At 41.4% G+C, this 16,064-nt stretch overlaps 1 protein-coding gene across 1 annotated transcript; it reads right to left on the reverse strand.

Moving 5' to 3' along the window:
• Positions 1–8,647: 8,647 nt before the first annotated feature.
• Positions 8,648–14,394, reverse strand: otx2b (orthodenticle homeobox 2b). Its single transcript, XM_035167087.2, has 4 exons — positions 13,998–14,394; positions 11,608–11,817; positions 10,889–11,040; positions 8,648–10,231 (listed from the first exon to the last, which is right to left on the reverse strand). Exons 2-4 carry the CDS (start codon positions 11,702–11,704, stop codon positions 9,608–9,610), a joined length of 873 nt encoding a protein of 290 aa, XP_035022978.1. The 5' UTR covers positions 11,705–11,817; positions 13,998–14,394; the 3' UTR covers positions 8,648–9,607.
• Between the last annotated feature and the right edge of the window lie 1,670 nt (positions 14,395–16,064).

The raw sequence follows: 16,064 nt of genomic DNA on the forward strand, positions 1-16,064 counted from the left end.
TCGTCATTGACTGATGTCCACTATATTGTGTCCATTATAATGTGGTTGAATAGTGATTCTCATAAAGCAGCATTCTTGTATCTAAAATCTGTTAAAAACATTAATTGTACAATAAATGGGTCTAAGTAGTCCAGTATGAATTTAAATTAGCAGCAGAAGTTGACCTGTTACTAGTCAATGATGCGTTCACGTTTAGACCGCACTTAATTATAATAGATGCAATTGTTTTTAAGTACCACCCACCCCCCCCTCCCCGGCCTCTCTCTCACACACACACACACGCACACACTCGTCATTTTCTTTGTTTCATGCCCCTTCGTCTGGCATAATATCTCAGGTTAGACACACACTCACAACAGATGCCCCCTGACGCTCATTCACATAAAGCGGGCACGTGATCGGCGGCCCCGAGCCCACAGGCCTGCCAGCCTCATGGCATTGTGTCCCCCCTTGGGCAGGCAGCCGGCCTCCCTAAATACCCCTTTTGTCTTGGGTGGGATAACAAAGCAGTGGCCAAGCCGCTGGTGTGGCACGCGCACAGCCACTCATCCCCCTGGTCTGTGACCCAAACAGGTGGATACGAGAGGGAAGGGCTGGTAGCGGTGGGTGTATGGAGGGGGGGTGATGGGTGTTAGGGTGTAGTAGTGGGCGCGAGGGTTGGTTGGGGGCTGCATCTGTCCCCACACTCAACGACTCCCCGGGTCAGCCACTGCTCCATATGCTCTCAGGAGAGAGGGAGACTCGCATGCAGACACAGACTAACAGGTGGAGGGAGGAACGGGGGATTAACAGAAGTAAAATTGATCAGATGATGGAGGATAGAGGGATTTTGAAACTGTCAAATTAGCTGTATAAGTTGAAGGAGAGAGATTTGACTATCCCTGGAAGATTTCACTTAACACGAGATTCTTAAACCCTTAAGCCATATTAAATGTTTGGCCATCGGCGGGAGCAGCAGGTCTCTTGCCTCGGCCTCGAGGCCATCGTGGTTCTCAGGCCCCGGAGCATCAACTCCTCAACAGGCAACTGTCGCTGTGTTTGTGTGTTCACGCGCCGGCTGCTCTGTTTTCAAACCAGAACCTCATCAGTGGGTTAACATGTGAGGGTCTCTAAAAAGACCTAGGACCAAGTTGTGTTTTCAGGCAAAACTCCAAATGTGTAAATGTCTAACATCAGATATCAGTTTAACATGTAAGAAAATACCAGAGGCGCTGAGAGAAAAAACAAGTTTGCAAGAAGTAGAGTAAGTACAGATTTCACCACAATATAACCACAGCATCTCAGTTCTGGTGAGAATATGTGTAGAAGTTTCATGTGAGATATTTTGGAACAGCTGTTCAACAAGATAAATCCCAACAATATATGTTGGCATCTGTCAGGTGCAAAAAGCTGAGATTAGACGCTTTAACAGGATGAAAACAACAGTACGGCTTATTTGGATAATCACATGTTCATGGAAATAGATTAATGTTAGAACAACATTGAGCTGCTTTATATATTGTATAGAAATATATCGTTCCATATGCTTTCAACTCATTTGCATCAAATACTTATGCTGATTGATATCTGAAGGACAGTTATTATAGATGCATTGTGTTTTTAGAAAGTTTTTCAATTTGAGATATATTGTGCAAAATGTTCAGGCTTTTATCCACTTGAAACTATTGGCATTATAACAAATGTACATCAGGATGGGAGATTATTAACTGTGACTATGTAAAATCATAATTGAGTCAAATGCAGAGGATAAAGGTGCAGTGACAAAGGTTGATTGTCTTAATAGTTATTAATAGTCAGAATCCTCAAGTTGTAGTAGTAAAGACTTGGGATACAGTGTCCATAGTGATTGGATTATCCAAAACACACAGCCATTTTTTAATTTATGCCTGATTTTGACAAGTCAACATGTTTGTGTGAATAGTCCTCTATACATCCCTACATTTTTCTTTTGTTTAATATTATTAAACTCAAAAGTGTTACTTGACAAAACTATTGGCACACATTCTGTATCATATACTGCAAAACGACAGATATTATTTTCTTCTATATTAACTTTCTATATGAGATTTTGAACATTTTGACACTAACAATTAAAACAGTTTGGAAGGAAAATTAGTACCTAGTATAATTTCTATGTGTGGGACACCACCTATGATTCATCCACCTGTATATTGCTTCCTGTTTTTGCCTCATCATTGACGTAACTGGCATCTACTGAATTCTTAACAACATTGGGATTTGTGCACCATCTTTTTGAAAATCAGCTCTCAGTGATGCTTACAACCATTTAATTGAATATAATGATTATGATAATGCAATTAATTTCACAGAACCTTTATAGACACCAATGGACACCTTACAATATATCATAAATAAACAGTGTGTAATTTCTGATTAGGAGACACAAACAACAAACAGCAATACCACGTATGTGACACAAGAATAGTTAAAAAAGTATATGTACAAATACATACTGTTCAGTATTTAACCAATAAGAAAAGTTTCTGTGCTTCAAAGAGTGCACTTTGTGGAAGTTTTGATGTTATGTTTTCAACTTTTGTGTCGGAGGCGCCGTCTGCTTCATGTATTCAGGGCACGTTGGGTAAAGGCACACGCTCGTGGGCCATGAATTCAAAGGGCTTAGCTTTTGTGCGATGACACCCTGGAAACAGTTCATTGATGTATAACACTCAATGAAATATTGAAATAAGCAAAAAGGAAAGAGGAGATTCTGCCTCTCATTTGCTTTTTTCCTCCCCCCTGTGCACTGCAGCCTGACTAACTGTTGTCCATCTAGTGGTGTCGGTGTGTGTACCTGCATGTGTGTATGTGAAGAGGGGGTCCTCTGAGCTCCAATCTGTTGGATACAGATAATTAATTTGAGTTTTTTTTTTCCTATAGGCCCGTGTCTCACAAGAGAGCCGGTGTGTTTGCAGGAGATTAAGAGATAGAGTGTTTGTCAGAAAGGTGTAAATGATGAGTGAGGCCTCCTCGCATGCACCTGATTTAATTGCCGTAATGACAGGTCTCATGAGCTCAGCGGCCGGCGGAGGAGGAGAGAAGTGGATCGTTCACAGGTAAACACCGCCGTGGCTCAGTGGAAACAGGCGAACCAGATGCACGAAATGTAGTCTGAACAAATGTTAAAGAGAAATCAGACGGTGCTGGTGTTGTATGTCACTGGCGGTGGTGATTTCCTCGTCTTTCACAAATTAATTCTCTGACATTGCCGAATTCACGGGGCTGAGGGATTAATGTGAAATTAGTACACTATGCTGCTGCACTACTTTTTCTCCTTTCAGACACACTGTTGTTTGATACACCGTGCAGCCTGTGGTGAGAAGACTTTGGGAAAAACGGAGCGAAATTGGCTGCGTTCACCATGAAGTCATTAAATTTGTAAGCTATTTGTGATCAAAAGGTGTTTTTCAGGCCATTAACTATGGAGTTTGATCAGGGCTTAACATGTGATGTCAAATGTCACTTGTTCCTGCTATTTCCCCCCAATTTCAGTTGAAAGTAAGTATTAAGCCAGTGGAGAATATCAAAAGCTTCCTGTGTAAAGGCTGTTAAATACCAACACTGAGGTTTATTATGTGCTGTATTTTTTCCGGCTCTCGTGCGAGGCCTTCAAATCCTCACTTTGCTCCGACTCAGCTGGATTTCAGATGTAGGTTAGGTCTACGGGTTCTTCAGCCCAGACCACACGCTCTGATCCGAACCATGCAGAAAGGTTTTGAGCTGCAAGGTTCATCCTCGACCTTGGAAACAGCAGCTTGGCAAAACCAAATTCATATTTTCATTGCAATAACAGAGAGTTTGGGGAAGTATTGCGTTTTTGAAAAGAAGTTGCCTATGACTTGATTTTTCTTCATTATATGCTGTGTATATATAACAGGAACCTCTGTAACAGTAATACAAACTAATCCAGATGTGACTCCACAAATATTGAGTTGCCAAATTGTGTTTTAACTCTGGGACTTTTGCATAATAATTGACCTTTAGTCATCAGTTAGGGATAACTCTGCTCTGTGTGTGTGTCTGGGACATCACCATTAGGACGATGCGTAATCCCCTGTGAAAATACTTCCATTTGTCTCATAAAGATATATATTTTTTTATTAATGACCAGGGAATATTTAATCCAAGGAGGTTGAAAGACCTGTGAGTTTAAAGTACTTACTCCGCTAAATGTCACCGTTTAAATGTTTGCACTACGTCGAGGAACACTTTGTTCCGTATTAATGATCATCAAACATATGTGTATTAACTGTATGTGTTGTTTTGTTCTGACGTTTGCTTTAAAAAAAAGCTGATTTATGGCTTTTGTTGCGGCCGTCAGCATGAAACACAAAAACTTGAGCAGAAATGTCCCTTTTAGTGGACAGCCTCTTTAGTCCTAACTAGGTGAGCTTTAACTAACTAGGTATTAACTCGACCCATAAGCATAGTAATAATGTGTTTTTGAACATATGCTGAGATCTGGTAAGCTTCTTATGGGTTTCAGGCTTTTTCCCCTGCCCCTCTGAATAGCTTAACAAAAATATGCCTCAGTAATGGATGGTGGTATCCTCATCCACTGCCCTCCTCCCACCTACTATAACTTGAAATAGGCCATCAAGTGGCTAATGAACTGATAAGCCCTCTGTGTCCTGTGGGGCTTATACGAACATCATAAGCCAAATGTTTAGGCATGTTTGGAGAGACAGTTTTTTAAAGAGCACTTATGTAGACAAAGGACCCTGCTTGAAAAATAAATTCTCTCCAGTTGCCACCGTCTGCAAGTGTCCCTTCATATATGTGTGTGTGGAAAAAAGTCACCCAGTCATGGGCTAGAAGCAATGACTCACTGCAGGTTACAGAAGGAACCTGAAATATTTTGAGTTGATATCTTTTATTTAGTTGGTCCTCTCTGGCCGCTGCAGGGAGGATGTGTGGCCCGTTCGCTGCATCAGACCTCCAGCTACAGTCGGGCTGCTGGTATCATTATCAGTTCTGGATCTCGGGTAAATCCGTGGATTTGTGTGAGCAGTCTGAGAAATTAAAATAACATGCTTTTTGCTGCGCTTATACTTCAAATCTCTTTAGATTTCATTTTTTAAAACATCTAAATCTGTTATTATGTGGGCTACACAAAACCCTTTTAATTTAATCTTTGACAAGATTATCAAATTCATTGATGATGCCACAAACTTAAATAATTTCAGAAAATGTTGACTAAGCCTGGATAAGCACTTTCAAGGGGATACCGCTGGATTAGCTTAAAACATATTATTTATTTATATTTATTTTTTTTTAGCACATTTTCCCACATCATCATGATGTTATTGCTTTTATTTTTATTTTCAACACAATATTTCGCACTGAACACACATGCATATGCTGTATATATAAATGAAGCAGCCTGCATGCAGACCAACTAAAAGCAACTAATTTTCATCCAAATGAAAGAATTGAGAGACTTCGGTTGTTTGTTTGTTTTTTGCAAATTTAACAAACCATCCCATATTACTGGGAAGTTTTTAGAATCTCTCCTCTGTCTTTCTGTCAATATTTTTCTTTGCCTTTTCATCACAAATACTCAGACATGTATGTTAATTTAAAGTTCCAGCGATGTGAACAGGAAAAGTAGATTATAATATGATTTGAGTTGCTTGGATTTGGGTGAAAACACCTGCTGGGTTTTGCAGGGGAACCGTTACAGCCTTATTCTAATAACCACCACCTCCATTAATAGTCTGTTGATTTCGTGTGTGTGTGTTATTCTATAAATCAGATGATTCTAAACCTGCTCATGTATAACTTTCCTATGAGACCTGCAGCCTCGGTGAACCTCCCGCCTCTCGCATGCAGGCGTTGCGGCCTTCTGCGCGCACGCAGGCGGATGAACTCGCGGTGCCTGTGACCGGGCGGACAGCGACCAGGCCGGGGGACAGGGGCGCCGGGCGGCCCCGCTGTCAGACAACAACCAGGAGGGATTAAGGCCTCCGCGTCTGTTGGTCCCATATGCTCCTCGACCCTGCAGCTCTGGGCCTGCTACTTGATTAAAAACTCCCAGTGCATGTATGGAGTTTTATTGTGGAGGCCGCGTGTTCTAATCCTTCTCGTGACTTGTGCACTTTGAAGACGCAAGGTTACGATAACACGCGGGACGAGGCCATTGTGTTTCACTTGGTATTGGAGGTATCAGTGAGCAGTGATTAGGGACATGTTGGTGCATTGTTTAAACCTGAAACTCAAAGTGACAAGTGTTGTTTAACGGTTAGGGGCCACACAAATTGTTGATGCAGCCCAATTCCAGTGACTTTGCATGACTCTAAGTAGTGTTCATTTTTCATGGAGGTCTTGTAATCGATGGAAATGTCGTTTAATCATCCGGATTTATTTAGATAAAGATGATAAAGGCCTTTTGTTGGATTCAAGATGACGCCCGTCCCACTTTTTTTTTATTTTTATCTCCTCTTCTTCAAACCTCTCTCGCGGTTCTTGTCTTCTTCCTTCCACGCAGTTATCGCTGCTCCTCGGTTAGAGAGAAGAGTTGTGTCATCTCAAAGTGACCCTGCGAACACTTGTCCCACTCCCTCCAGCATCAGTCTGGATGGATGGATGCAGGAATTGTTGACGCTGAGAGAGGAAGGAGACGCACCTCATGAATATTCAGGCCTGTGCGCGCCCCCATTGTCTCCAAGTTCAATTGTGTCATTGTTAATTCCCACAACGCTGCATGTGAACGCTGCTGAACTTGGCGTTGCGCTGCGCGATATTATTATCGATGCTCGATTATTATAAAAAAAACCCGATATATTAACACAACTTATGCACGCGTCAGAACCTGGATATAAACAGCTATTCCTGCTTCACCCTTGAATAAGTCATGGATATGGGCTATTGTATAATTAAGTCTTTCAATAACACACACTCACTCACACACACACACACACACACACACCTATTTTGTGTCCAGGCTGCAGGAGTGGAATCAAAGTCGCTCTTCTCTTTAACGCTTCGATTATTTCATGCAACGCTTTTAATTAGTGCGCTCCTTTAGCGAGAGACTCCAATGAAAGAGAGATTATTGGCAATGTCAAGGATGCTAATTGAATGTTGGACTTCTAACAATTAGTCCACTGCAGAGCCATGTCGACTCATTACGCGTCCCGGAGCCGCTCATGTCCTCACGTCTGACGGGTATAGTTGGACCAGAGAGTTGGAGCAGCCCAAGTAAATAAAGGCAACATAAAAAAAGAGTGCCTTTTTTAAAAGCATCCTATAACCCACAAACTCCCTAATTTAATTTTTTTAGGAGCCACAACATCTGCTGTGCAGTTGAGTGTGGAGTTAAAACGATGCACCATTATGAGAGGTACTTTTAGAAAAGATAATATAGGCAAAAAAACTAATCATTTTATGTGTTTTAACGTCATATAAAGACTTTAAACCCCATATAATAATTTTTAATGAACATTATAGAGTTCAGGTTCAGAAATACAGCACATGAAATTGTTTTATGCAGCTATAGTGTTGAGTTTGTCCTTTTTTGGGATGCTATTTTTTTGTATTTAAACCCAGACATAATAAGCTTCATTGACTATGACAAAAAAAAGATCAGCAAACATAATCATCAGTAGAATTTTTTTATTTAATTTAAACTCTAATATTCTTGCGGGTTTTAAGTTGTTTCTCCTTTCCTTGAATGTAGGCCTAACAACATGTGATTATTAATGCTTTAAGATCCTCTATATTTTTCTTCAAAGTATTATATACATGTTTTGTGTTATTATGAGATGAAATACTGGGCTTCATATTAGAGGGGCACATCTTGCTGATCATGTGAGGCTCGCAGGGACCACGCGGGGGCTCCTGAATGGGGCCACGCTGCTCCTGCGCCCCGCACAAACCCCCGCCGGTGAAATATTGGGATTAACGTTTCTTGGAGGCCGCGGGATTAAACACTGTTTTCTCCATGAGGCGCACATGCACCGTCTTTGTTTCGACAGTCTGAAGATACAACTACACCGGAAACCAATGAGGGGGGAAAAGAAAACACCATAATGATTGTACCACATGAGCAGAAACTATGATTTAAAGAAAGGTCCGTTTTTTTCGTTAATAGACACCACACTCATTTTTTGAAATATGTTAATATGATAATTCCTATCGATTAAGGTTATGAAAGTTGGAAGTAAGAAGTCAGTAGATTTGAGCAGATGTGATTTGAAGTTGATGTGTGTTGGAGTAACTGCTGATGCATGAGGAAACATTTACAACTTATTATATTCACTAAAATGGTGTTGGTCGAAATTATGCACAGGCATAAGTGCACTGGAAAATGTTAAATATATAAAAGTGGATTTCTTAACCAACTACCCCCAAAACCAAAGAATTAAAATTAACATTAGCTATTTTTTCTTATTTTGAAATCTAAAATATTGAGTCATCTTATCATGGAATGGTGCTTTTTTTGTTTTTTTTAAATGTCACCTAATGATTTCTTCCCAAAATGTATTTCTATAATATGTCAAATATGTCAATAAATAGAAATATTCCCAGAACCCAAAGAAATCAAGTTTAAAAAAAAAAAACTCACACAATTTTACGCACACACACACACACAAGCACGCAAAGATCGCTCCTCGAAGAAAGAGTATAAGCTCACAGGACCTTTATTCATGTCTTTTCAGCGGTGAGGTCACACCATCTTTGGAGCCAATAAAGGATCCACAATCACCGTGCGTTCAGATCAATGGAGGGGAGCAAATGCGCAGCTCTCAGCAGCCGAGAGTCTTTTCCAGTATGGCTAACCCTGGATTATTACGACCACCGTGCGCCTGGAAAGTCTCGTCTCTCTTTTGTGATGCCGGTGATTTAACCATTAGCATCTTTTGTTGTTCAGAGGAGGAGGGGGAAAAAAGTTAGAAATCTATTAAAATCACAGCAGAGAGTCTGATGCGAGGGGGGGAGGGGGCTCACAAATTGCATACAATACAACAGATCACAGTTTCGAAGGCTAGCACAGATAAAAAAAAAAACACATATGTACCATTTATATAAGACACACACTGATTGTCTCTTAGAAACTACATATTGATTCCTTATAAACACTTTTTTTTTCTTAAATAAAGTAGTGCATCCATGTCCACACGCCATCCCCGTGTCCCTCTGCCCGCAGGGCGGCAAAGTGTGAGAAGCTGAAAGGAGGGTCTGTCCATCCCGAGCTCTTCACCAGGTAACAGTGAACTGGAGTCGAGTTAAACATTAGTTCCGTGGCTGTGTTGTTCTTTTCTCTCTGTGCGCTCTCCTCAACAGGTGTTTTTACGCACAGAGGCACACACTGACAGACATGGATGAGGGGCTACAACCTGTGAATGAACGAGGAGGGGAGGGGGGGGATCTCTTTGCCAGAGCTAAAATAAATTAAACCTCTCCTCTAGGAGGACCAAAGACCATCATGCCAACAAAAAAAAATAACGTGGAGGCCCCTGAGAGCCCAGCCTCGCCCGGCTCCCACTTCAACCAGTCTGGTGCGTTTTATTGAGGGATGGCAGCACTGTGTGTCTGATGTGATCGTCACTGTTTGTGCACTTTTTTGAACAGCTGATTGCTCTGTTCACAGGACCTGGAATTTCCACGAGGAAGTTTGATCCTTATAATCCAAGCAATCGGCATTGAAGTTCAGCTTCCACGACGCCGCCTGGTCCTTATAATCCAAGCAGTCTGCTGTGGAGTTGAAGCCCAGGCCGGACGTCCCGTAGCCCTGGGTGGAGATGGACGCCGGGGATTGGTTCAGATGGCTTGTGACCGCGTTCGTGCTCATCGGGCTGAGCGTGGAGCCCGCGCCCGACAACTGGTGGTGCATGGGGGTGAGGTAAGAGCCGCAGTCCATGCCGCCGAAGTAGGACGTCGAGCCGGCGTAGCCCTGGCTGTAGCCCGAGGCCTGGGTGTAGGTCATGGGGTAGGACCTCTGCATGCAGGAGGAGGAGGTAGACAGGGGGTCTGAGAGCGGAGAGATGGACGCCGGGCTCCAGATGGACACCGGGGCGGTGCTGGTGGAGATGGCGGGGACTGTGGTGGTGCTGGTGGGGGGTGTGAACTGTCCGCTGGCCCCGCTCTCTGAGCTCACTTCTCTGGTCGGGGAACTTTTCTTCTTGGCAGGTCGCACCTTGTTCTGGCCTCCGTTCTGCTGCTGCTGCTGCTGCTGGCGACACTTTGCCCGTCGGTTCTTGAACCAGACCTGATTAGAAAATCATTCAAAATGATTTTACTATAAACAAATACACCCAGCTTCCCCCCACTCACTCTATACAACAGCTCAACATTTGGTCGAGTAATACCCCCTTTAAAATCTAAATGTCTGTTCTTATTTCCAAACAAACCGTGTGCAAAAAGAAACTGACTAATTTCATTTGTTACCAATCAACATCATGTTGTTTCCAGACCTTTTCTCAAATTCAATTTTAGCATATTCTGGTACCAGTGGACTGATCCGTCTCATTTAATTGGCCGATTTCTCTACACAAAAATCTATCGCTAAGTTGAATTATCTCAGCCCACTGGCAGAAGTTTTCCACTTGATTTAAGGAAGACAAAATGCTGTGAGCTCCAGTCACGGCTTAAGATGAATGTTTCCCGCAGCGCAGTTATAAAATAGACTTTTGAAAAGTTTCACTCCAGTTTTTCTTTGTATTTATTTCTCTATGAGATATGGCTTTACGTTTATGATCCATATTTTTTAATTTACACAATACTTTGTCCAATCAGACTCATCCAAAATTAAATAAAGTGCAAGTTTCTGAAAAAAATAATTGCCCAGTCCTAGAAATTTTAGGATAAATAAATTAGATGGGATATTTTTCAGTTTTTTACTTGACAGATCACGTGGTTATCTCACCTGTACTCTGGACTCAGGTAGATTGATTTTCAGCGCCACCTCTTCGCGCATGAATATGTCCGGATACCGAGTTTTTCCGAATAACGCCTCCAAAATGTCGAGCTGCGCGCGCGTAAAAGTAGTCCTTTCTCGCCTCTGCTTCCGCGGCGTTGCTGCAGGGAAAATAAAAAAAATATATAATCAAATAAATATGTTACTCATGTGTCCATAAAAAACCTTGAGAGAGCAAAAAAGATAAATTAAATAATCAAAGGCAGAGATGTAGCTCCCAGTATTTATTTTTGATGTGTGCGTAATTACGCACAAGTCCTTTGAGACTTAAACGCCCTTGGCAAATTGTAGCACTTGACATAGTTAAGAGTCTAATGGACCTAAAATTTGATGCAGTTGGAAGAAAAATCAAAGCAATTTGCCTGTAAATCACTCGGGAGGCCAATCTAAAAATATAAAAAATCACACAGGATGATTTGGTCTTCACTCCAAGCTATGCGCATTCAGGTTTGGTAAAATAATCAGTGTAATTTCATGTGTTTGACTGATTGACCAAAAACATACTGACATCCATTACTTGTTTTTACTGTATCTCCCAAAATTCAGAAGTCATCATTAAATTCAAAGTTTTTGAAATAGCTGCTGGTTACAAACTGTAACACACATTATACTTTTAGCCTCAAGCCATTCAAACCCTGTCATATATTCTTTAGAAAGTGTGAACCCACCTGGATAGCCCACTGATGGATGTAAGAGGTCCATGCCAGACGTGGTTAAGCTGAGCCCATTGACTGTGTAAGGTGGTTGCTTTAGATACGACATCATGCTAATGTTTGTCTGAGGGCTGAAGTTGGAAAAAATCTTGAAAACTGATGAGCTTCCGAGGTGCACTTGGTGTTCTCTGTTCGCCGGGCAGTGGTCCGTGTTAAACCGGACACCTGTTCCAAAATGAAGAGGAAGAAAAAGACATGGATCAGATTGTGACCTGCTTAAATAAAGACACTCAATATTTAGGTCTGTTAAAATGGCGCTGTGGCTAAATGAACCCTCTCCAGAGCGCACGGCGCTCCACCAAAACTGCACCAGCCACATCTCCAGCTGTCCTTATCGCTAACACCGCCCCCTCCTCTAAAAGACAAAACCCTGTAACTGCAACAAGTCACTGTAAAGTGTAAAGTTCAATTAAAGCCACTGCTTCCTGTTCACAATTAAACTAAATAAAGGGGAAATTAATAGATGTATATGCGGAAGCAAAGGCTCTTAAAATATAACTGAAAAAATAAATGCACTCATTCAGCCTCCATTTCCAAGGCAGAAATGTTACATCTTTTTCACTGTGTTTTATTTTCTTTCGGCATAACTTTTATACTTAATTTATCTAATACTTAAAATTTGGTATTTAAAATATAAATCATCCTTTAAATTTAAACAATTAACCACTAAGATTATGGAAGAAGGAACTGAATTTTTGTAAAACGACTAAAATAATTATCTGCAGACCTAATTTCTTATTTAAGATGATAAACCTATTTTCATGAAGAAACTGCAATTTAAAAAAAAAATAAGACTGACAATAATTATCAAGGCCATATAGTATTAGACAAATATAATCAAACCAGAAAATATTTGATGCAGTTAATTCCATAAAAAGAACACATGCTTCCTCATTGAACACTTGATTAGTTTTTTTATTCCAGTCCAAAGCAACGTTGTAATGTTGATGAGTAAACGTGTGATCTGGGTCTCTTCAGCCTCACTGACACTCACCCGTTATGTCCCCACTGTGCGTCTTGATTAGTTGCACTTTTTTTTTTTCAATATCCAACGGTTTTAACCCCCTCATCCCAATCTGTCACACTTTAAACACACGTATCCGTCTAACAGCCACACACACCCGCTCAATAATAATTACCCTGTCCCAGAATTGATTGTGATAAATGTTTTTTTTTTTTTTTTTCCTCCTCTGTTGATGAATTAACGAGATAATCCGAGTGGCATCCAACTGGAGCTGCTGTTTGGTATCGACGAATTCTCATCGTAATTGTCTCTTCAATAATTTGTGCACGTTTGTGTGCGTGAATTGCGGCCATGTTATATTTATATATTTATTAGTCAGATGTGTATTCTAGACAATTTTTACTCTGTCAGAAACAAATATTCAAAATGAAATTCTAAATCATGTTTAATTTAATCAAGCTAAACTCCCCAATTACGCGCAATCTGTCACCAGGCTCTGGAAAACACGGGTAAACACATATTGAATATGACATGTTGGTTTATTACCCTGTGAATTATTAATCACTGGAGACGCAGCAGAGCCAGCCGAGAGAGGAGAGAGGGCCTGAAACAGTTATTTCTTCTCGAGAGTATTGAGGCCTGTAAATGCTCTTTCTTTATTCCTGCAGTGCAGCTTTCAGGTTAACGCCTCCACAAGTATCCCTTTGTGTTGCATTTGGTTTTCACAGCGAGGAGAAGTGTGTGGCAGATGAAGAAGAAAAAAGAGAATCGGCTCCATTTTAGCCTGAAACTTCTCATGGACTCTGAGTCCTGTGATTCAGCCCGTGATAGTGTTTAAATGATCAAATACGTGAGCTCCAGGAATTATGAAAACTCCAGTATTGAATACCAGAGAAGCTTGGAGTCATGTTTTCTTCCACCAGAAGAAACTATAGTATAAGTTGGTTTGTTTTTGCACCATTTACCTCTGTCAGACTCCTGTCGGTCTCAGAGGGTTTTAATTAGTGAAGAGACACACTTAACTGTCTCTGTTTAAATAGAAATAAAATATTTAATTTTAAGGATTCATCAAATGCTTCTTGGTGCCTCTGAAAACCCTGGAGCCTCCTCTGTGCCATTTGTCTGTGTGAGTGTCATTGTGGATTTTATTTCTGCAACAGTAACATAATACAATGCTACACTCACTTATTTAAACATTGTAATATAATAAGATAAAATATATATTTATTTAAAAGTGTGACTTTATTATTTCTATGATTTTCTATAGGCCTATCATTTTTAATTTTTTAATTTTATTGCAACACGAATGCTTATTTTCTTTGTGTTTTTATAATAATAATAATAACAATAATAATAATAATGATGGACGCAAAAGACTTACCCTGGTATCGACGCGTGTAAAGTTCTTTGTCTTCTGGGTTTCCTCCAGGAGAAATAATAAAAGTCAGCACAGATCAACGACGTCCTGGCGAATAAAAACGCACAAAAGCACCGAGGAGCAGAAGGAGCAGGAGGAGCAGGAGGAGCAGGAGGCGCAGGCGTCTTCACAGGCAGAACCACAGGGCGGAGGAAAGTTGTGCGTCGTGCGCCTGCATCAGGTTGTGAAGCGGTGCGGCGGCGGCGGAGGGATGGAGCAGGCTGCATGTACGCCTTTAGGATTTGTTGATGTGTTGTGCGTGAAGTGGTTTGACTTGGATTTTGTACAAAGTGTCAGCCAATGGGAGCCGCAGGACTGAGCTGAGGTCTGTCTCTCTGTCTCCGTCCCTCACACTGGTGGGGAGGACTTTTTCCCTCCCTCCCTCTCTCTCTCTCTCTCTCCCCTCTCTCTCTCTCTCTCTCTCTCTGGGAAACAAATGTCTCCAGCTACTTTTTTTTCTTCTCGACGCACAGTCCTCAGCCAATGGCAGCTGACAGGGCGACTGACAACATCCCCATCCCACCGCACAGAGAGTAATAAGTATAAAAAGTGGATGACCAGAAGTGGAGTTTACAGTCAGTTTTCTCATCTTTTTTAAAATTTTACATTTTATATCAAGCATCGATTTTATTCAACGGAAGCATTAAGCTGTGAGGTGTTACATAAAGACCGGCTGGATGAGGAGGGGAATATATAATATATAGTGGCATAAAAACTACCTCTGCTGAGAATGTCTAAGTACACCAAAAATATATTTTCTGTTATTAGAAATACGATTTAATAGAGTATAACAAAAAAATAAATAATGAGAAGCATTAAAGGAACATTAAAGGAACCAAAACAATTGGATATTTTGGCTATTTTTATTTGGCATCTCAACAGGAATAACGTGAAACTTTTACCGCTGTAAAGAGTGGGAGTACTAGGTAAATAAAAAGACATGCGGGAAGAAAAACGCCGGTTGCACTAAGCAGGACTCTGCTGCTCCGTCCTCTCACATTCCAGCGCGTCGCGTAAAAAGGGGGATTTAGAGCGACTTATTTCCTTAAAACTGTCCTCCCATTCACAGAGGCAGCCAGTGTGCTCCCATCAGCCCTGATGCGGGCCTGCATGCACCACACACACCCAAAAAAAAATCACCCACAATGTGTACAGGGGAGTTCCCACCCGGGAGACACCGAGCAGCCGAGGACGCATGCACGGGCACCGGAGCTCCTCCATCATCCAGGGAGGAGGAGAAACACAAGGAGGAGAAAACACAGACATGGGCCTGATGTGATGTGCAGCTGGTGACTTCCACTTATTTCTACTGCAAGAGGAGAGAGGATAGCAGACTTCTGTATGAAGGTAGGCCTGTTTTATATTGGATGGGAAGAAAGTGCAATTTTTATTGAGTCTTGTGTTTTAATAATCTATTGATATAATATTAATAATTATAATAATTATAATAAATAATTGCGATTGTAGTTGTAGTCGACAGTATTGTAATTGTATTGTTTATTTTGGTGGAAGAGCTACAAGCTGCACTGACTACACATCAGCCTCCTTCCTCTACGTCACTTGAAATTTGAACCTGCGTGCCCATCTCAAAATAATGTGCCGAGGGTTTTTGTCACGGTTTGGTAAATGTATCATCTTAAGAGGCTTTGTGGAACACCTACACACACACGCACACGCACGCACACATACACACACACTCACACACACAGTCTCACACACACACACACACACACACACACACACACACACACACACACACACACACACACACACACGCTGCAGCAGCGCTTTGCACGCACACACCCGCTCACTTCAGACAGATTTGAATATTGATTTAGATTTATAAACACAGGCAGACCGTGGGTTTTATGTGACTCGTCATTTGCCCTCTCTCTCTCCTCTCTCCTTCTCTCTCTCCTTCTCTCTCTCTCTCTCTCTCTCTGTCCCTCTCCCTCTCTCTTTCTCTCCTTCTCTTCTTCTCTCTCTTTATGGCTCGTGTGGAAGGCCAGAGTCAAAGGTGCGCTGTGACAG

The sequence above is a fragment of the Hippoglossus stenolepis genome, chromosome 10 (genome assembly GCF_022539355.2).
Source record: "Hippoglossus stenolepis isolate QCI-W04-F060 chromosome 10, HSTE1.2, whole genome shotgun sequence".
NCBI lineage: Eukaryota > Metazoa > Chordata > Actinopteri > Pleuronectiformes > Pleuronectidae > Hippoglossus > Hippoglossus stenolepis.